Consider the following 22,545-nt stretch of genomic DNA (forward strand, 5'->3'; position numbering starts at 1 on the left):
TGACTCTCTAGTGAAGGGGAAGTGGCCTATTCCCACATATCTAGCCGTCTGGCAGACTTAGAAACAAATCCCAAAGGTGGAGCCAGGAAGAAGCAGATCCTTTGAGGTATAGAAGCTCAAACTGGCAATCCAGGAGGCAGAGGTACTCAGGGACTTGGGTGCTGGGACCTTCAGCAAACCACCTGACCTCTTCGTGCTTCAGCTTCTCTATCTGTAAAATGAAGATATAATAGTGTCCACTCCCAGTGCTGGGAGGAGGATGATGTGAGACCTTGCATGTAAAAGCATAGTGCCAACACATGGGATTCAGCACTCATTCACCATCACAATTCGCCTCTGTCTAATCATCCTTCTCACTGCCCAGATGGCTGCTGGCGAGAGTGGAAGCTGTTCTTGGACCTTTGTCCCCTGAGCTGACTGACAGTTTTGAAATTTCCATGTGGATAATGTCCATGACTCCTGTGATGTTGTCCCTCATGGCAGTGTGGGGTCAGGCCCCCCTCCTAAGCTGGGTAGTTGGCAGGCAAAGGCCACAGTGCTTTGAACTATGGGACTATATTGAGAACACCCATGTCTCCAGGGCTTCCAGAACAATGGCTAATCAGTCCCATGGCAGCAACTCAGCATCCTCTTTCCAAGTCAATCAACTTGTGCATTTTCAAAGCCAGTTCTTACTCAGCCCAGTTTTGCTGTCCCACGAAAGGATGTGCTTTTTTAGGCATCCCTGTTTAGCAATCTGTACCCTAAATTAGCATTTAAAATTGTGCCCTTAATTTGGCAATTCTTATCTATCAAAGTTACAAACACATATGCCCTTGACAGCAGCCCCAGTTCTAGGACTTTATCCAACAGTTGTACTCACCTATATGCACAGAGGATAGTCACAGCAAGAGAGGAGAAATAATCTAAATACCCACCAGTAGGAGATGGGTGACATACACACGTGATGAAATGTCAACCATCCAACGTTTATTTGGATAACTGACAATAGCTACTGAATGTGTGTTGTATGTCAGCTACTGTTCTAAGAGTCTATTAGTGAGCAAGACAGAGGTTTCCTGCCCCCATGGAGCTTACATTCTGGGTTACGTGCCACATGCTAACAAGCTATTAAAATAAGGCTGCTGCAGGTCCACGAGTAAGGATGCTGGCCCATCTCCCATCTCTGAGCTATGTGGTTAAATGAAAAAAGCCAGGTGTAGAGTGACTGTGCCACCATGTGCGCTCAATGGAACTTTGTGTTTGCCTAGAATTTTTCTCCGAGAAGGCAGTGGCACCCCACTCCAGTACTCTTGCCTGGAAAATCCCATGGACGGAGGAGCCTGGCAGGCTGCAGTCCATGGGTCTCGAAGAGTCGGACACGACTGAGCGACTTCACTTTCCCGTTTCACTTTCATGCATTGGAGAAGGAAATGGCAACCCACTCCAGTGTTCTTGCCTGGAGAATCCCAGGGACGGGGGAGCCTGGTGGGCTGCCGTCTATGGGGTCGCACAGAGTCGGACACGACTGAAGTGACTTAGCAGCAGCAGCAGAATTTTTCTAAAAGGGTTCAGGAGAAACTGAAATAATAATGGCCCCTGGGAGGGAGCACCGAGGGACTAGGGGTCAGTTTTGGGAGGGAAGAGTTACTCTTCACTGTTTGTAAAAGTGTGAATGTTTATCCTGTGCTTGCCTTACCAAAAAATGCAAAATAAAATACAAAAGACCTTTAACTTTGCCAGGTGTTGGTCTGCCCACTCTGAAGGCTGGGCCAGCTCCAGACAGAGTCCTCATGCACCCAGGAGTTGAGTTTCTCAACCTTGGCACTTTGACATTTGGGCTGGATAATTTTTGTTGCGGGGTCGGGGGGCTGACCTGTGCATTGTAAGATATTAGCAGCATCCCTGGCTTCTACCTGTCTGGTGCCAGGAGTACCTCCCCCAGTTGTGACAATAAAAACAAGACAAACAAACAAAAAACACCTCCAGACATTGCAAAATTCCTGGAATCAAAATCACCCCGAGTTGAGAATTACTGCTCTAAAAAACTTTGAAATACAGTAGCAATCACTAGGAAAAGGCAATGGCACCCCACTCCAGTACTCTTGCCTGGAAAAATCCCATGGACGGAGGAGCCTGGTGGGCTGCAGTCCATGGGGTCGTGAAGAGTGGGACTCGACTGAGCAACTTCACTTTCACTTTTCACTTTCATGCATTGGAGAAGGAAATGGCAACCCACTCCAGTGTTCTTGCCTGGAGAATCCCAGGGACGGAGGAGCCTGGTGGGCTGCCGTCTATGGGGTTGCAGAGTCGGACATGACTGAAGTGACTTAGCAACAGTAGCAGTAATCACTATCTCCGTTAGACAGATAAGTAGAAGCCCAAAGAAGTTTTATAGTATTTTTTTAAATTATATGCTTCATTTTAAAATTGCTATCTATTCATTTATGATTTTAAATACATGTGCTCTACTGGCTAATTTTTAAGTGATCTATTAATATATAAGTGAATATATAGAAGTAGAATGAGTCTAGTTTCTTATTTCGCTTGATCTGTTTCTAGTAGTGTTTTAGCTCAGTTAAATCTTACTGGAGATGTTGGGCTACATAGATAACAATCATTTAAAACATAAATTAATTCAGTCAAGATTTGGCAGGGGTTGGAGGGGACTCTAATAGGATACCTGACATTTTGAACAATTATATGTTGAAATATCAAATCTCTTGCTTTGTTCAAAATGTAAACTTTACGCCCCAGAGTTGGAGTTGGCTGGCCTTATTTTTCTGGTTGGATTGTTATTTGTGTCACGAGGGCAGGACTAAACCTCACAATCCTTTTGTATCCTGTGGTGTCCAGGATAGTTCCCAAGGAGGCTTAAAATGAAGGCAGCCCAGCAGGCTGTGGACAGAGTAAAGGCCAGGACCTGGGACACAGATGGAAACAGGTGAGGACTGTTGTTAGCTGACGGGTTTTAAAAACACAGGCTCCTAGGCTGCCTTTCAGAAAAGCCTCTAATCTGTGTTTGGCCTTGGCAGCTCCCCGGAGGAGCGAGGACAACAGATTGTGGTACTGGCCAGGGAGGACCCTGTGTCCTGCCCCACCCCCAGATCCTTTCCAACTCTGGGGCTTCCTGTGCTGGAGGCTGAGATCACAAAACAAAGAAGGCACGGCCTGAGCATCTCACAGTGTGGTGGGCTTGGCAGACATAACAGACAAGAGCAATGCAATGTGATTTGAGCCATGATGGGGGTTGCAAAGATGCTCTGGGGAGCTTGAGAAGGGAGTGGGGGAAGACTTGCTGAGAGGTGATGTGTAAGCTGAGCCTGAAAAGACAGGTCTCACTCAGATGCACCAAGTATGCATCCATCTCTTCCCTTTCACCCTCACATGACTGGTGAATATCACCTCCTTGGGAGGCCCTCCTTGACTGACCCCTTGGAGAGTAGACCCTCTAAACTCCCTGTTTTATCTTCTCCATAGCCCCTCTTAGCAGCTGGTCTTGTTTACATGTTTGCCTACGAGCCTGTGGCCCTCCTCCAGAGAGAGTTCCAGAGACTGTGACCCTCTTGTTCCCTGTGAATACCCAACACCTGTGGGAAGGCGGTCTGCCAGGCGGATGAGGGTGGAGTTGAGAAGTGGAGACGGAGAACACCTCTAGAATGCATTGGGCAGGTCAAGATGAGAAGGACTTGAAGGGTCCTGTGGCTCTGGCACCAGAGTGGAAGATGGTGGAGGGGGTGAGCCTGAGATGCAAACGAGAGGAGGAGAAATTTAGATAACTGCCTGGAGAGGTTAGATTGAGAAAGAGAGCAGAAATATGGGGTGGGAACTAGAGAGGAATCACTCATTTATGGAGGGGTATAATCCATATCTTTACTAGGAAGGAGACCAGAATTGTTTTAAACTAAGGGTCAGGAGCCAATGATGGTTGGATGGCATCACTGACTCAATGGATATGAGTTTGAGCAAGCTCTGGGAATTGGTGATGGACAGGGAAGCCTGGCATGCTGCAGTCCATGGGGTCTCAAAAAATCAGATGCGACTGAGTGAATGAACTGAACTGAACAGGAGCCAATGGAGACCAAGGAAAGAGAGGAACACCTAGAGCAAGGTCCTTGGAGAGGCCTGGCAGAAGCTTCGGTCTCTGACCGCTGGAAGGTGCCTGCTCCACTGTGTCCAGAGGATGGGAAAATGCATGGGTGCCAGTTATAGATGCTTGGTGCACAGCATGGGGGGGTGGGGGGCAGGATGTAGTGTGAATTGTCCCTGTAGCAAGGTCGATGGCTGTTAGGGGCAGGGGAGAAATGGAAAGTGGTTGGGTAAGGGCCAGAAGTCAAGCAATGAGTATAGCTAGGGAGGGAAGTGAGTGGAGCTAGGAGGGGCAGGTGGGGGTGGGGTAGGGTGGGCAGAGGCAGGTGACAAGAGACCGGAGGAAGAAAAGCACATATTGTTCCTGTGACTACTCAGGGAGGATGGGAAAGGCATCAGGATGTGCTGAGAGTGGGGCATCTGATCTTGAGACTTCAGAGTGGGCTGTCGGGGGTGACAGAGCCTAGGCTGTGGCAGTGGAGGGAGGAGGAGCCCAGGAGAGCTGGTGGCTAAGGTGGAGGGAAGGGCCACTAGAGATGAGGCTGTCAAGCAACTGGGTAGCCATGTGCTGCATTTGTCCCCGAGGACAGCAGGGCTTGGGGTGAAGGAGCCAGATGGGAACTTCCAGAATGAGGGAAAGTGCACGTGAGATGGAACAGCGGGGAGGTATGTGGGCGGCAGAAGGCTACACAAAGGCTGGTCCGGGGAAGAAAGCAGACCACCACTGAGAACAAGAGGTGAAGGTCCTCAGGGTAGGGCCAGGTTTAGTGAAGCAGAAGGTGGAGGATGGGAGTGTTCTTTGACATGGGGACAGGCTTCTAGGAGCAACGAGGGAGGGAGCAGGACAGATGGCGGGTGTTTGAGGCTGAGGATGCGAGGCTGGGCTTGGCTGATTTCCAAGCTCCCAGGAGGCCCCTGCTGAGTCTGTGGGCTCCAGCCCATGGGCCAAATGCTGTGCTTCCCTTCAGGCAAACACACTTGGAAAGGAGTCTGGACAGGAGAAATTGAGGGACCCTGCCCCAAGTAGGAAAGAGATGCTCCCTTGGGAAGAGTCTGGGCCTCTCTCCCCAGCTAGCTTTGGAGATCCTGGACCCTCCCGGGGCCTCTATGTCCCTCTTCTTTAGAAGGGCAGGACTGCCTAGCCCCGGGAGTGCACCGAAGGGCGCCACCTCGAGCACAGTTTAGGGACAAGGCAGAAATTCCAGAAATTCCAGATTCTTTGAGGGGCTCCGGCGGGCTCAGGACAGGAGGGCCCTGCTTGGCTCCACCGCCAGACGGCGCCCTCGGCCCGGTGGGCGGCCGATCGGCCGTCGGGGGGCGCTGCGTTCGCCCTGCCCGGTGCTCCGCCCCTGAGCGGTGGGCAGTCGGCCCCGGCCCGGAGTGGCCCGAGAGGGTGGGGCGAGGGCGGGGCGAGGCCGCGCCTGGGCTGGAGGGGCGGGCCGGGGGCGGGGGAAGGAGCCCGAGGGGCGGGGCGGGGGCCCGCGGCGTTTCTCCCTCCCTCCCTCCTTCCCTTTCTTTCTCCGCTTCTCACTCTCCAGTCTTTTCTTTTCCTCCGCAGCCGGCCGAGGGGGCGGGCCCTGCAGCCTTTGTTGCTCGCAGACTGAGCGCAGCCGCCCGCCGGGCGGCAGTCCGGGCCCAGGACGCCGGGAGCTGCACGCGGGTCGGGCATGTCCTGAGCCGGACCCGGGACCGGGCAGCGAACGGACGGGACGGACGAGAGCGTGTGCGAGGGGTCGCTTGGCGGCCGCCTGGCCCCGGCCATGCCCAGCGGCCCGAGTCCCCGAAGCCCCGCGCCGCTGCTGCGCCCCCTGCTCCTGTTCCTCTCGGTCCTGGCGCCGGGCGCCCACGGATCTGCACCAGGTGGGTGGCTGCCCCGCCCCGGCCGGCCGGCCCTGCCACCCCTGCCACCCCTCCCCGCTTCTCCAGCCTAGGTTCAGCCCCTTCTCACCTCTGCAGATTCCGCTCCTGCCAGGCTCTGCCGGGAGGGGTCGCCCCCCACTCTCCTGGTGTTAGGGACAGGGGTGGGCTTAGGGCAGCGAAACCGCGCCTTCAGGGAGCCTTCCCCAGCCCTCGACTCCACTACGCACCCTGCCCATAGCCAGAATAAGCCTCTTACACGCTCTTCGAGCTCCCGTTTCCCCACCTCGGGTGCAGCAGAGCGCGTCTGTCTCTCCCGGGGAATCTCTTCGTCTGAGCGACTGGACGGAGCGCGGCTTGCTCACGATGGATTCAGTTTCTCGCCCTCCCCAGTGTGCCTCGTCTGGAAAGCAGGCTGGCCAGGGCGCTGCGGGCGGAGTCGCGGGGTCTCAGGTCTACGCGGTTCCCTGCCGAGCCCCGGCCCCCCGCCCCGGTCCCCCGCCTCTAGGCAGCCTGCCCGGCCCTCAAGCTCCCCGGGCCGGGTCTTGCGCGGTCCTTGCACTTCCTGCCTCCCCCTCCCCCAAGTGTGAAGGCGCCGGGAGAGCAGCGCGGAGAAGGAGCTTCTTTCCCCGGCCCTGGGCTTGGCTCTCCCCGCCCAGCCCCGCCCGGCTGGCCTCCGACGAGCTTCTGGCCCGCGTCCAGAATCATGCTCCGTCCCGGTCCGCCGGGCCACGGAGCTCCTGGAGCGTCCGGCCTGGGAATTTAGGATCGGAGGGTGTAGAGGACCCCCTGGCCTTGCGCTCTGGAAGCTCCTGGTCTCTTGGGCGCGGGTAGAATAGTGGGAAGCACTGTTGAGGCGAGGCAGTCGGGAAGAAGGCTTTGTAGGAGAGGGGCCCGAGCTTGGAGGGACTGAAAGGATGGGTGAACTTTAGATGGGCTGGAAGGGGGTGTGTGTGTGTGTGTGTGTGTGTGTGTGTGTGTGTTGGGTGAACTTTAGATGGCCTGGAAGGGTGTGTGTGTGATGGATGAACTTTAGATGGGCTGGAAGGGGGAGTGGGGAGGTGGGGGGATGTGTGGGTGCGGATGGGTGCAGCCCAACCGGGCTTGGTGGAGCGGGTCGGGGTGGGGTGGCTAGATTAGGGCTTCGAGCTGGGTTTCGGGGAGACCTCCCTCCTCAGCAGAGGGATTGTGGTTGTGAGGCTGGAAAAGCATATGGGCCGGAATGTAGGGAGCATTTAAGCCAGATCTTAGAGGTTCAAGGAACCGTTGAGGGGTGCAGCTGATGAAAGCCGTTGAGGGGAGCAGTGTTTTAGGGAGGAAGCTCCCCGTCTAGCAACAATGTGTAGGGGACAGAGCAAATATTTAATGAGACCTACCATGTGCCAGCATCCCTACTTCTTATTTCTCATCAGCTCCACAACAACCCTGCAAGGTGTGTGATGGAAAGGTCTTTTATAAATGAGAGGACAGATTCAGAGAGGGGAGTGACCTGCGAGGTTAGACTCCTGGGCTACCTGGGTGAAGCCTGTGTTTTCCCACTGCCCCGGAGCTGGGGACCGATGAGGGTGAACCAGGTGATGGGAGCAGGAAAGTATTCGCCCCAAGGAATTGCCCCTGAAGCCTGAACTTGGGTCCAGGCTCCCTGGCAGCTGTGGGAGAAAGGTTATGTGTGTGTCGGGGGCCGGGGAGTGCCTGTGGTCAGGGTCTCCTACTGCAAGCCAGACACATGTATGAGCTTGCCCATGTTGTTAAACTGGGATAATGGTATCTACCTCCAAGGGTTGTTATGAGAATTCAGCGAGATGGTGAATGTGTTTGCTTTGCACAGAACAGAGAAACTGCCACGTGGTGGCCGTGGTTTTTATGAGTCTGCCAGGTAGACCCAATAAGATTAGGGAGTCCTTGGTGTGTCCTGAAACTTGGACCTGCCATTTGGGGTGGAGGAAAGGCAAGCGCCCCTCCTATCTAATCTGGGTCCCCCTTCAGGTGAGTGTCTGTCTCCAGTGTCCCTATAGATATGTCACATGAGGTCCTCCCCAGTCTCTCCCACTTGGGATCCCTGACACGGAGGCTGCTGAGCTCTTTGTCATTTTCTTCAGACCTGCCTGGGGAACCTAGACCAGGTGCTCTGCCCACTGAATGCGACCCAGTTAGAGGCCAAAGAAAACATCTTGGGCTCACTTTTAGAAAAATGTAACAAACCAAGGGACTTGGGATTGCTGGGACTGGCGCAGGGACCCACCAAAACACTGTTTCACACATGTGAGCTCTGTGTGCGTGTGCATGCACACACGTGCATGCAGGCAAGTGCAGACGGACTGGAGTGGGGGGGGGGGGCATGTGTCACACACACCCTGGTTATTTTTTCTCTTTGTCATGAGCTATGGGTCATTTGAAGAGCTGGACTGTAACTCAGGTACTCGATAAGGAGGTGAGGGTAAACACCATGTTGGCATTTCTCTGGTAGAAGTTCCAGGGTGACAGTTCTGTCACCTAGCAGTGATAGTCAAAGTATTCAACACCCGTTGTGGCAGGAACTCACTCCAATCACAACCGAATAACCTTCCTGGCAGGACAGACTCAGCCATGAACCACTGGCAGTCCCTGCTGCCATCTGCAGTAGCTTTGGCACTGCTGGCTCAGCTCTGATGCACCCACAGACCGGACTGGAACCTGCAATTACCCTTTGCTAGCACTGGGTGGTGGGAGTTTCCACCACCATGATCTCTACCAGCCATCAGCTCTCAGAGACACTGAAAGAGGTGTTTATTTTTTAACTTACTCCCCTCATCTAAAAATATTTTAATGGCAAAACAACACAAATTGACTATTGAATGCAGAATGCATTGACTAATTGACAAATTGACTAATGAATGCAGAATAAAGCAAGAAAATGAAAATTATTGCAGTAAAAATGGTAACATCCTGTAAGTACTAATATTTTTACATTATTAAAATATTAAGTCATTAAGCAAAAGAAGTTTTTAAAGACATAGCTAAGTATACTTGAGAACTTCTCTTGCTAATTTTCGGTCATAACTTAGTCACATTTGCTTTGTGTTATTATCTATTGAACTAAGCGCTTATGTATTGACGCACTGAATTCTCACACAACCTAAGGTATAATTATTATCATGCCCATATTACAGATGGAGGAACTGAGACTGTGTGGTTAGTTTACCCATGGCCTCACAGCTTTTGATGGCAAAGTTGTGATGCAGACCCAGGTGCTCTGACTATAGAGCACATTACTTCTAATGCTTTTTGCCTGCAGCATATTTCTGCTTAGCCCCGCCACATTTTTGAACTTAAGAGGATGCTTCTTTATAACTCACTTGAATTTCTATCTTGCAATAATTTCCCAAGGTCTAGCGCAAGGGTTCTCAACAGGACTGCATACCCCCAGGTTCATGGATCCCTCCCCAGGGACACTGTTGAACTCTTGGGGCCATCTCTCCCCAGGGGATCTGATTCCCCAGCCTTATACACAGTGCCCTCTCCCACCCACATACGGTTGAGGACACTGCCATTGCCTAGAGGTGTGCCATGTAGCTTCCATTTTTCTGGTACACTGAGCACTTCTGGGCTAATTGGCATCAGCACCCCACACCTTCAGCTTGTCTTTAGCAGCCTTGACTGTGATGGTTCATGCCCTGGGAACTGCTTTTAATATTCATTTAAAATAAAACCTTGGAGTATAACTGTTTTCTTATTCTCCATCTATTTGCTCCATGACCCTCCTTAAATTTTCTGACTTGGATACTCTGAGCAGATGAGGAAACTGAGGCTCAGTAAGATGAAGTGACTGTCCAGGCCACACAACTATTAAGTAGCCAAGTTGGCACCTGAACCCAGGTCTACCTGTGTTCAACGCTCACACTTTTGCATTATTTTCTAACTCCATTGTCTCTCATTCTACAAAACACGTGCCTGGGTCAAGCTTTTTATTGCTTGTTCCCCTCACCTGACTTCTTCCTATTTCTCTGGTGGTCTATCACATGATGCCTACCACCAAGCTGTCCTCATCCTCATGCTTAAATATGTACCCATATGTCAAGGGGACATGTCACATGCGCCCCTCTGACAAAGCTCTTCTTCATCCCCGTACATCTCTGGGCTGTCCCCTGCCCTCTCTTGGACTTTCCCAGCGCTGTGCCAGGGGTAAGGATCATGAGTGCCCTGCACCCATTTATTCTCAGGGCTAGGATGGTGTCTTGTACTTTTTCCTGGATGTTAGGGCACTTAGCTCTCCCTCACAACACCAAACGCCATGGGCCAGGCAGGTAACGTAACGAGGCTGATGGGAAGACATTTTTCTTGAATCATAGGGCCTCTTGGCCCAGCCCTTGTTTTCCCGTTGTTGTTAGAGATTCAGCTCTTTACTGAATGAAAGACAGCACAAGTGTGAAGCTGAGGGCAACCTATATTTAGCGACAGTGCTGAGAACACATAGGAAGTGGTGGAGACTGAGGCAGATGGGAAAGCACAGGCCCTCTCTAATGGGCCACTTCTGACAAGTGTGAATTTAGGCCTGACATGGATGGACGATAAGACTTTAAGCTGAAAATTGAGACTTTTGTACAAAATTATGTGATTTTTTTTCTTTTTTACAAAAAACACTGGCAACTGATTAAATACTGTTCAACATTTTTGCCAGTCCAACAAACCACTACCTGCCCCTAATCAATACACTGACAAACAAACAAAAAAAACAAGTCTGCAGGCTATGGTTGTGGAGTTGGCCTCCCAAATGCCCTTATGAGGATGAGAGAGCAAGAAGTCTCCTTCAACTATCCAGCCCAATGGCTTCCAAATGCCAGCCTTGAAATGGTTACTTCAGAATCCCCAGAAGGTTTGGAAAACTGCAGATTCTGGGGCCTCAGAGCCCTGGATCTAAGGAATCAGAATATCTGGGCTGGGTCCTGGGCAGCTACAGTTTTTCAGAGCTTTCCAGGTACTTCTGATGTTCAGCCAGGTTTATGTCCAGTAAGGAATTTCCTAACTTCCCTGATGACCACAATCCCTTGAGGCTTTTGGTAAAAACACAGCTTCCCAGTCCCATTTCCTGGACATGCTGATTCAGTGGGTCTGGGACAGGGCCTGAGAACTTGTTTTTAACAAATTCTCATCCGAGAAGTCTGGAAAATCCTTGCACTTGTGCCCTCCTGAAACTCAGAGACAAGGAAAATTTGCCTAAAGTCACTGAACAAGTCACTCCAGTCCACCCTATGTCCTGCCTCTTGGAGAATGCTCTTAGAGGACTGCCCTAATGGCTGGCCCACTGGGGCAGTTGTGGGCAGTGAGGGATGTCCTCAGCGGGGGTGCGGGGGGCCACACCATGCAGCGCACTCTTCAAGTGGTTTGGCAGGAGACAGATTGGAGGGTGAGTTGAGTTTTTGCAGCCTGGCCTGGAGGGAGCTTCAGGCTGGACTTGGCTTCTTTTCCCACCCCAGCAGCAGCCACACAGAGAGCTCTGTAGGACAGCTGCAGGGCACTCAGGCATTCTTGTGGCCTTGAGAAGTCTTTGTCTTGAGCAGCCAGGATCCCAAGAGCTGGGCATAAAGCCAGGACAAGCCCCAGAGCTAGGCAGGACCAGAGGCTGGGACAAACCTCAGATGGGCCAGTTTCCTACCTGCACCTTAGGGCCTGGGAACTGTGGAGAAGGAAAAGAGAGAATAAGAGCGTGAGCCCTGGGGTTGCTGCCCACTCCCAGCAGTGCTGCTCTTCTTTGTGTGTGTGTCCATGTGAGATTTCTTTTGAAGACTAGGTCTAGTGGTCAAAATAGTTGGAAAACTTTGATCGAGTCCAATTCATGTTCACTTGGTCGTGTCTGACTCTTTGTGACCCCACGGACTGCAGCACACCAGGCTTCCCTGTCCATCACCAACTCCTGGAGTTTGCTCAAACTCATGTCCGTTGAGTCGATGATGCCATCCAACCACCTTATCCTCTGTTGCCCCTTTCTCCTCCTGCCTTCAATCTTTCCCAGCATCAGGGTCTTTTCCAATGGGTCAGTTCTTCGCATCAGGTGGCCAAAGTATTGGAGCTTCAGTTTCAGCATCAGTCCTTTCAATGAATATTCGGAACTGATTTCTTTTAGGATTGACTGGTTTGATCTCCTTTCAGTCCAAGGGACTCTCAAGTCTTCTCCGACACCACAGTTCAAAAATATCAATTCTTCAGCACTCAGCTTTCTTTATAGTCCAACTCTGACATCCATACATGACTACTGGAAAAACCATAGCTTTGACTAGACGAGCTTTGTTGGCAAAGTGATGTCTCTGCTTTTTAACATGCTGTCTAGGGTGGTCATAGCTTTTATGTTAGCAATGGAGAAACTGAGACCCAGCAAGAGACAGACCTCTGAGAATGAAGAAGGACGTTACTGGGAGGTTGAAACCATTTGGGAGACTTTATTACTCTTTCTGTGTGCCTTTAGGCTAGTCTCTGCACCTCTCTGAATGTCTCTCTGCTTTCTCCAGGAGCAATCTGGAGACTCTCCTGCAGGTGTCCTAACTTAGAATCCATAGCCACAGGGACCTGGGTAGAATTCAGAGGATCCATGAACTTGGATGGGACTATATTACATCTTTAATTTTTCTAACCTTGAAGTGAAATTCAGTATTTCCTTCCATTACAAATATTAGCAACAAATCACAATAGTATTAGCAGCATCTCTGATTTAGCTACCAATTGTTGTTCAGTTGCTGAGTCATGTCCAACTCTTTGTGACCCCATGGACTGTAGCATGCCAGTCTTCCCTGTCCTTCACTATCTCCTGGAGTTTGCTCAAATTCATGGTCATTGAGTCGATGATGCTACCTGACTATCTCATCCTCTGCCTCCCCCTTCTGCTTTTGCTTTTAATCTTTCCTAGCATCAGAGTCTTTTCAGTGAGTTGGCACTTCACATCAAGTGGCCATAGTATTGGAGCTTCAGCTTCAGCATCAGTCCTTCTAGTGAATATTCCTAGTTGATTTCCTTTAGGATTGATTGGTTTGATCTCTTTGCTGTCCAAGGGACTCTCAAGTCTTCTCCAGCACCACAACCAAGTATCAATTCTTCAATGCTTAGCCTTCTTTAGGATCCAACTCTCATATCTGTATATAACTACTGAAAAACCATAGCTTTGACTAAATGGACGCAGTGATGTCTCTGCTTTTTAATACACTATCTAGGTTTGTCATGGCTTTTCTTCCAAGGAGTAAGCATCCTTTAATTTCATGACTGCTGTCACCATCTGCAGTCCACAGTGATTTTGGAGCCCAAGAAGAGAAAATCTGTCACTGTTTCCACTTTTCTGCCATCTATTTGCCATATAGTGATGGGACTAGATGCCATGATCTTAGTTTTTTGAGTGTTGAGTTTCAAGCCAGCTCTTTCACTCTCCTCTTTCACCCTCATCAAGAGGCTCTTTAGTTCCTCTTCACTTTCTGCCATTAGAGTAGTATCATCTGCATATCTGAGGTGGTTGTTTCTCCTGACAATCTTGATTCCAGCTTGTGATTCACCGAGCCCAGCATTTTGCATGATGTACTCTGCCTAGACATTAAATAAATAGAGTAACAATATACAGTGTTGATGTACTCCGTTCTCGAGTTTGAACCAGACCGCTATTCCATATCTGGTTCTAACTGTTGCTTCTTGACCTGCATACAGGTTTCTCAGGAGACAGGTAAGCTACCAAGAGGGACAAGAAAAAAAACTTTTTCTTCTTTTTTTAAAATCTCAACACAGTTGCAGGTATCTTGAAATAAGGCTGATGCTCTTCACTACTTTGAAATCATCATAGTTATTAAACTTGCCTTTGGATCTTGTTTAATGCATTAGGAAAGGAACACATGATTTCACATCTACTTTTTAAATTATTTTGACAGCTTTAATTCAGTATAATGAATTTCCTTGGTATTCCTATACATTTAATCTTACACACTTAAAAACATTTTTTTGAGGAGTCCATGGCAGAAAAAGGTTAAGTATCAAGACTTACTGGGAAATCAAGAAGACAGAATGACTAGGAGAGGATTCTGCAAATTTTTCCAGCCCTGGAATCTTTTCATTTAACTCTCAAATGTGAAAGAAATAAACTAGAGCTGCTTGGTTGAAATGGTAGTGATGAGGGGCCAGGGAGCCCTACCTGGGTGGTCCTTCTCTGACTCCCCATCTCAGGAGGCCTGGAGATGTGTGCAGAAGAACCATCAGGCACTTTAAAAAATCCATCAGGCTAATAATAATCTAATAATCATAATTGCCATCATATTCAGTCGTATTCATCGTATTCAGTGGGCCAGGCGCTGCTATATGTGGAGTAGATCAGTTCATTTAATCTTCAGCCCCCAAAGTGCAAGTTACGATCCCCTTTCTACAGATTTTACACAAATACTTACTGAGAAACTACTAGTTTCCAGACATTCTTGAACACTTAAAATCTTCAACAAAGACTAAAGATTCTTGCCCTCTCAGAGTTCACACTGGGAGGAGATGGAGAAAGAAAAATAGAAAAAAGAATGCAGATGTTAAGTGATACAGTATGTGAGACGTGCTATGGGGAAAAATAAAGCAGGGAAGGGGGGATAGGGAGAGGCGGGGAGTTGCAATTTTAAAAAGAAGTGAGTAAGCTTTGGGGAAGGACCTGAAGGAAGTGAGTGTTTTATTGTCATGTGGGAAACAGGGAAGCGTGTTCAGGTGGAGGGAACAAGAAAGCAAAATCCGGAGGCAGGGGCAGCAAGGAGGCCAGTGGCCGAATGGAGGGAATTCGGGAGGTGTAGCTGAGATGAGATCGGTCGTCCCTGGCCATCGCTAGAACAGTTTGCTGCTGTGTGTGAGGTGGGAGCCACTGCAGGGTTTTGAGCAGAGAAAGGCTATGGATCTGACAGCTCTGGAACGAGTCCCTAGGACTACCACGTGGAAAGCTAATCATACTGGGGGAGAGGGACCCGAGATGGTCACTAACGGAAGCAGGGAGACTTGTGAAGAGGTTATTGCGATCACCTGGGTGGAGACTGCGAGGCACGGAGCGGTGAAACAGCACAGGTGGTGGGTGTTTGAATCCCGGCACTCGGACCTCAGCGCCCCCTCGGCCGCTGCCCACTCCGTCTCGGCTCTTCTCCCTGCAGGGCACGCCGCTGATGGCCGGGCGGCGCTGGACATTGTGCACCCGGTGCGTGTGGATTCGGGGGGCTCCTTCCTGTCCTACGAGCTGTGGCCCCGCGCGCTGCGCAAGAGGGACTTGTCCGCCCGCCCCAGCGCGCCCACCTTCTACGAGCTGCAGTACCGCGGCCGCGAGCTGCGTTTCAACTTGACCGCCAACCCACACCTGCTGGCGCCCGGCTTCGTGAGCGAGACGCGGCGGCGGGGCGGCTTGGGCCGCGCGCACATCCGGGCCCGCGCCCCCGCCTGCCACCTGCTAGGTGAGGTGCAGGACCCCGAGCTCGAGGGCGGCCTGGCGGCCATCAGCGCCTGCGACGGCCTGGTGAGTGCGCCGGGTGAGCTGGCGGGACGTGGGCCCACCCCATCCCCATCCCCTGCCTGGGCGAGGACTTGTCTGCTGGTTTTGGCCCGTTGGAGTTCCCCCTTCCAGCCTCAGTATTAGCACCTGTAAAATGGGGTGGACAAGCTCAGGCCTCTTTGTTCTCTAGGGCAGCGGTTCTCAAACTTTAAAGCGAACCAGAGTCACCGAGGCCTAGTGGAAAACCTGATGCCCCATAGGGTAAATGGGGGGAGGGGGTGGGGAACTTGCATTTCTGACAATTTCTCAGATAGTGTTGAAGCTGTCACTCCAGACTTTGAAAACAGCTTTTTGTTTGTGGTGTGTGTGGACTAAGTAACTCAGAAAGCAGATGAGTCCCTCATCTTCAAGGAGTACCAGTTATGACTTTGATCGCGCAACCCCCGCCCCCACCCCGCTTCCCTGGAGAGCAGGCTTTAGCCTCCAGGTTTTTCTGAGTTGAGGTAATGCTGGCAGCCACGTGCAGCCCTAATTGCCTCCCTCTGCTTGAGAGCAGCTCCTCTCCAGGCAGCATAGGGCTCCTTTTGCTCCCAGCTCTGGAGGGTCGGGTGTGGGAGGAGTGGGGGTGGGTGGGGGGATGGGGGCACATTCTCAGCCATCCACTACTCCCTGCAGGGAGCCTCAGCTCAGATTGCTCAGGAAAAGCCATAGCTGTGGCAGGGCATGGGCTCATGACATATAGCCCACCTCACAGGCTCTAGGGCCGTTGGTCCCCAATCTTTTTGGCACCAGGGAAGGGTTTCGTGGAAGACAGTTTTTCCACAGACTGGGGGTAGGGGGTAGTTTCAGGATGATTCAAGAACATTACATTTATTGTGCACTTTATTTCTATTATTATTATTATTACATCAGCTCCACCTCAGATCATCAGGCATAAGATCCTGGAGGGTGGGGACCCCTGCTCTAGGGTATCTGGGCCTTTGAGAGCCCAGCTGCCTGGGAAAGTCTCATTTACAGGAGCCTGTACTTCTCCCTTTTCATATAGTTAAATTAATTTTGTTGCGCCTGAGCGACAAGTACACATATGGGCATTGTTCCCACTTTACAGATGAGGGAACAGGCTCAGAGAGGAACCTGCCCAAGGTCACTCAGTTATCCAGTGGTGGAGTCAACGCAGGCCTCCAGCCCCTAGAGCTGCACTCAGGGCAGTGACCCAACTGGCTGACTTGGAGCCAATGAAGAGGGGTCTGAGGGAGGAAAAACCTCCCATGTTGGAGTCCTGACCTTCCCTAGTAGGTGGTGGATTGCTCAAAGATACTTCCCAAGGCCCCTCCTTCCTCTGGCCTCTCTGAATGCCAGCAAACATCCCCGAGACACCCCTTTCAATTTCCCTTCTCTGGAAGATCCTGGGACCAAGGAAGAGGGTGTCCTGGTGGCAGTGGGTATCTCCATGGTCATCTTGTTAGATTTGGAAGGAAACCCATTTCTTCCTTCCTTTCTTTTTTTTTTCTTTTGGTAATCAAATTTCTTTTTATTGAGATATTATCAAAATATTAGTTTCAGACAATTTGACACCTATTTATTAATATATTGTAAAATGATCACAATAAGTCTAGTTACAAATTTATGTACATATAGTTTTTTTCTTGTGATGAGAACTTTTTATCTTTCTTAGCAACTTTCAAAAACACAAAACAGTGTTATTAACTATAGCACTGTGCTGTACATTACTAACCCAAAGCTTTTTTTCCCCTTGGTGTTAAGTTTTTAATTGTAATTCTTGCTCATCTTTGGAATGTGGGGGATGCAGACCTATTTTGTACTTATGGGCTAAGGGGTGGGCTGGGTGTATGGAGCAGCTTCCTGGGCTGATGGCTTCTGAGCTCAGCCTAGAAGCCTTTGGCTGGGTAAGACGGTAGGGAGGGATGTTCCAGCAGAGGATACAAAGCGAGCAAAGGTCTAGAGGGAGGAAGGCACGGTGTGTCTGGGGTCAGTTGGCCTGATGGGCTCTGCTGGGCAGGACAGGCCTCTGGGCGTGGGGGAGGGCAGCCGAGTGCCAGTCCTCCCCGTGTGACCCTGGTGCTTCTTTCCCAGAAAGGTGTGTTCCAGCTCTCCAACGAGGACTACTTCATTGAGCCCCTGGATGGTGTCCCCGCCCGGCCTGGCCACGCCCAGCCCCACGTGGTATACAAGCGCCAAGTCCCTGAGAAGTGGGCAGAGCCGGGGGACTCCAGGGCTCCAGGCACCTGTGGGGTGAAAGGTGTGTTTCTCTGCTATCAGCTCTGGGGTAGGGGATGAGTCTGGGACATGGAGGGGCCTTTCTAGAAACCTCTATTAACACCCCCACGCCCAGCTCCTCTTGGACTGAAGGGACACAGACAAACCAACAGCCGCATCATCATAGCCTGTGCCCTCTATGTGTGATGGGCCTGAGGCCTCTGCCTGTTGGGCCTGCCCCAGCTCATCCCCTGGACTGACTCCTCTCACCACCAGCTCATCTACCTCCCTACCTCAGGGCTCAGTCTCTCTGTGTCCCCTCCCTGCTCCCTGCCTGTGACACCTCTAGCTGTGGCAGCCATTCTTCCCTGAGTGTCCAGTCAAGGCTGGGCCATACACAACCTCAGCAGTTCAACTAGGCGGGAACCTCCCTCCCCTCCCCACTCTGGTCTTACCCCAGAAAAACTGACCTCTGTTATTGGGGACCTGGAGTGTGGCACCCAGCACCTCTTCTGCAGAGTGGCCAGTCTGTGCTGGGCCAGTCCAGGTAAGGAGCTGCCTGCTAAAGGCTGCTGGGGTCTATGGAATGCTCCAGCTTCACAAGCTGCCCACGGCTACGGACTCTATTTCCTGGGACAGATATTCACCGGGGCTTGCTTCTTGCCCTCAGTTTCCCCAGCTTCATAGATGTGCTTCCTCTTCTGATCTTGTGGGGAGCCTGGGGCAGTGGGGCAGATCTCCAGGGGGGTCAGCTGGCTGGGGTCTTGGCCAGCCTCCCCAGGCTGGGGGTTAGGTTGAGAGGTCTGTGTGTGCTGGGAGGTACTTACCCCGCAGCGGGGGTGGATCAGCATAGAGAGATACAGGCCCAGGAGTTCGCCTAACAGGCTCAGTGCTTCACCATGTTCATAGCCCCATCGAAGTCATCCTCTGAGGCTGCTAGGCTTATCTTTTTATTGTCAGGCAGCCCCAGGGTCAGACAAGGGAAGTGACTAGGTCAGGGCCACACAGCACAGGTCTGGGGCAGAGTCACACTGGGAGTAGGCCCCTTGTCTCCGATCCCGCTTACCCAGAGAGAGCTCACTGGAGAGAGGTCCTTGAGACGTGTCCTGGGCCAACCTCCTGGCAGCTAGCCCCCACCCCTTCTGGGCCCACAGAGTTTCCAGAGCTGGAGCCCCAGCGGGAGCATTGGGAACAGCGGCAACAGTGGCGGCGTCAGCGGCTGAGGCATCGATACCAGCGCTCGGTCAGCAAAGAGAAGTGGGTGGAGACCCTGGTGGTAGCCGACGCCAAAATGGTGGAGTACCACGGACAGCCGAATGTCGAGAGCTACGTGCTGACCATCATGAACATGGTGAGGCTGCCACAGGCAGCGTGTGGTGGGGGGTGGTGAGGGCTGCCAGGAGGTGGTGTTGGTGAACCCCAAAGGTATATACCCCAGGCTCCATGCCTGGTACAGGCTTCCAGCTCCTGAGTCACTGGGAGAGAACCTGGGCAGATGTGAGACACCACTGAAGGTCATGGCACCCCACTGGCTCAGCAGCCTCTGCCCGCTGCTAGGACCAGAGTGGGGGGAGGGGGGATGAAGCAACCTCGACCTTGTGCCTGCCCGGAGGAGCCTGTAGACTGGCTGGCCCATCCACACCACTCTAAACAAGCACCTCCCCACCCTGTGCTGGGACCTGGGCTGGTCACTGGGGATGTGGAAATGCCCAATCAGCCCAGCCCCTGCCTGAGCCATCAGCAGGCATTAGAGTTAGAAGGACCTGTGACCTTGGGCAGGCCACATTACCTGTCTTAGCCTCAGCTTACCTGTCTTAGCCTCAGCTTTCTCCGCTGTGAACTGGGGATGACGGTAGCACTTGGGTGGTACAACAGGGTTGGCATACTTCTCTTGATCCCATAGGACAGTCGAAATAACTAGATCCCATGAGGGTGAGTGACTTTCCCAGGTCACAAGGCTAGGCCAGGACAGACCTGGACAGGAGCCCCAATCTCCCAAGTCCTCCCTGGGGCACTGTGGCAGGTCGAAGCTGGTGATTCCCACTCCTTTAGTGCCAGCCAGCCCCTTCCAGCTGCTGCCCCAGATTGTGCAGGTGGGAGGCCTCAGGCAGCCAAGCTGCTTCCTGCGCCCCTGGGGAGAAGAGATCTCTGCCCTTGGCATTCTTAGCAGGCTACCCACTGAACAGCACGGTTTTCCCTCTGGGCTGGGTGAATGAGAGCAGGCCGGGTGTGTGTGCCCTGCAGCTGGTGTGGCCAGTGTCATGTGTTGTGACCTCCCCCATATCAGCCTTTCACCCCCAAAACACTCAAGGAAGTGTATGCTCTGGGTCATCTAAGGTCTGGCCACTTCTTGTATAGCCATAAAGCCAAGGGTCAGAGAAAGGAAGGGGCTCTGTCTGTGGCCATCATGCCCCCACTGCTTGAGTCTGCATTGGCAAGCTCAGCTCTGGGCCAGTTCCTGCCCGACTTGGCCACCCATGTTGGCTCCCTCCTCCTAATGGAATAAAGGCCATAGCCTTCTGCCTGGCACCTGAGGTCTCTTAAGGCCCAGCCAAGCCTCCATTTAGCCTTGTCTGCCCAGGGAGACAAGCCATTAGCCACCAGGGTTCCAGAGGGGTTGTTGCTGGACAGCAGGGCCCTGCTCCTTGGCTGGGGTGGGGTGGGGTAGGGGGGCAAGAGCAGGTTTCCAGGCCACGAGATCCTCCCCTTGCATGCTCAGCCTGAAAGAGGCCTAGGAGCTTGGCTGGAGTCATCAAGGCTGGGTTCATCAGCCTCACTTTTACTGAGTGTTCCATGTGGGACGGTATCAAGCCCTCCAGGCTCCCCCATGACATCCCCTGTGTGCCAGGGATCAAGGATTTGACCCCAGAGCAGGGCCCCTTCCTGCCTCCCTGTCTAGGCCCACAGGACACGGGCATTTACCTTGTGAGCCCCACCCTGGAGGAGGGAGGGCCTGGCTTTCACAGTCACATGTTCTGGACAGTGTCATAATTTTTGTGAGCTGACAAGTCCAGCATTGGTCTGGACAGGGTGGAGGCACCTATGAGGCTAACAGTGCTGGATACCCAACAGGGAGACTCCAGGAAATGATAGGGGCATGGATGGCAGGCAGCCAGCCTCCAAGGGGGGCTGGACTGGATGTTAGGGCTGAGGCTTCTGAACACCTGCTACTTGGCCAGTGTTCCACACCCAGAGCCTCGTCCAAGCCTCAGCCCCATTTTGTAGTTGGAGGAACAAAGGATCAGGCAGTCTAAGGAACTTCTCAAGGTCACAGAACTGGTGAGTGGCAGAGTTGGGACCGGAGCTCAGAGTTATCTGCTTCCAAAGCCCCACTCGGTCCTCTCTGCCTCTTAGCCTGCCCCAGAGAGGGATAGCTGGATAGCTGTGGTGTCCAGAGTGTGCTAGAAGGATGAGGGAACAGGTTGGTGGGAGTGAGGAGAACTTATCCCTTTTTTCCTCTGGAGCAGATGTTTGTTCATGTAAGGCTGACATGAGTGCTGAGTGTCAGCTCTGTACCAAGGACATGGTGATGGATGCACAAGAATAAGATCCCAGGCTTGGGAAGCTCTGCCTTATAGCATTTCTCAAAGAATATTCTGGAGAGTACTTGTTCCAAGAGATGCTAATAAATGTTCTGTGAAGAAAGATGGCACTTTTGAAAGTTTGGCAACACAGGGTTAAAAAAAAAAGTAACAGACTTTACTGCAGTACTCCTCATTGCCTCCAAAGCTGTACACATTTAGAATCCATCCACCAGAGAGGAGGCAGGCAGCACTTTCCAAACTTAAGAGCAGAAATTTGATGCAGTCAGATCTGGGTTTCTGATCCCATATTTAGCCTCTCTTGGAGCCTCAGTTGCTCCATCTGTAAGATGGCGATACTTATGCCTGCCTGAGAGGTGTGAAGATTAAGTGAGCTAAGGCACGCGATGCTCCCAGTGCGAGGACCATGTGTGTTAGGCTCGGTCAGTGTTAGCTGCTGCTCTTGTGGCTACTGAAGATCTGCTCTTCAGCCCCACAGCCACCTTCAGGACAGCCTCACCCTCTTTACCAGGGCCTCCTACAGGTTACCAGTTTGTCAGTGTGCCAGACCCAGGTCTGAGTCCAGGAGCTCAGGTAGGTCTATTCCAAGCATAACAAGAGAGGTCCCTCCATTTTTGCACCCCCAATTCTGTTCATGTCCTCTGAGGTCAGGGGCCCTTTTTGAATGAGTGGCTCTTGTCATACTGTTAGCTCACTGGGAGCTTGTAGTCACTGGTAACCCCCAGATCTTACTTTCATGAACACTGCCTACCCCAGCTTGCTTTCTGGGCCTGCACCAGAATAGGGGGACTTCCCTGGTGGCTCAGACAGTAAAGCGTCTGCCTACAATGCGGGAGACCTGGGTTTGATCCCTGGATTGGGAAGATCCCCTGGAGAAGGAAACAGCAACCCACTCAAGTACTCTTGCCTGGAAAATCCCATGGACGGAGGAGCCTGGTAGGCTACAGTCCGTGGGGTTGCAAAGAGTCGGACACGACTGAGCAACTTCACTTTCACTTTCCTGGGTATAGTTTATCTAGTTGAGATAACCCAGGCTGTACACCCTGACCTCAGGCTGTAAACAGACACTCACAGGTTGGTTTAGTCAACAGTTAATGACCCTGCCTTCCTCCAGTACCTCCCAGCGTGTTTCACCTCCGTACTTCTTGGGAGACAGTGAAAAATGTTCTAGACAGTGGGGGGACTTTGTGGTGGCAGGAAGCTGTCCTAGCCCTAATTCAGGACATAAGGTGGGCTAGTTGCTAGGACAGGTCTTAGCAGACCCTCAGGGGCTTCTCATCCTTTGGAGCCTCTTTGTTGGGGTCTGCTGCCAAGCTCACTTGCATGTTGTCTGCTGCTGCTGCTAAGTCACTTCAGTCGTGTCCGACTCTGTGCGACCCCATAGACGGCAGCCCACCAGGCTCCCCCGTCCCT

General features: G+C 51.9%; 1 protein-coding gene across 2 annotated transcripts in view; it reads left to right on the top strand.

Moving 5' to 3' along the window:
- Positions 1 to 5,583: 5,583 nt before the first annotated feature.
- ADAMTS7 (ADAM metallopeptidase with thrombospondin type 1 motif 7) overlaps positions 5,584 to 22,545 on the top strand; it is a 62,362-nt gene continuing 45,400 nt past the window's right edge. The window contains exons 1-4 of one of the 2 annotated variants that reach the window (XM_070775297.1): positions 5,584 to 5,928; positions 15,042 to 15,397; positions 17,468 to 17,633; positions 18,745 to 18,941. In XM_070775297.1, the coding sequence (XP_070631398.1) occupies positions 5,829 to 5,928; positions 15,042 to 15,397; positions 17,468 to 17,633; positions 18,745 to 18,941 (819 nt within the window). In that variant the 5' untranslated portion in view covers positions 5,584 to 5,828. The remainder of the gene's footprint in view (positions 5,929 to 15,041; positions 15,398 to 17,467; positions 17,634 to 18,744; positions 18,942 to 22,545) is intronic. The other variant, XM_070775296.1, reaches the window with a different exon arrangement.

Source organism: Bos indicus, chromosome 21 (genome assembly GCF_029378745.1).
Source record: "Bos indicus isolate NIAB-ARS_2022 breed Sahiwal x Tharparkar chromosome 21, NIAB-ARS_B.indTharparkar_mat_pri_1.0, whole genome shotgun sequence".
Classification (NCBI taxonomy): Eukaryota; Metazoa; Chordata; class Mammalia; order Artiodactyla; family Bovidae; genus Bos; species Bos indicus.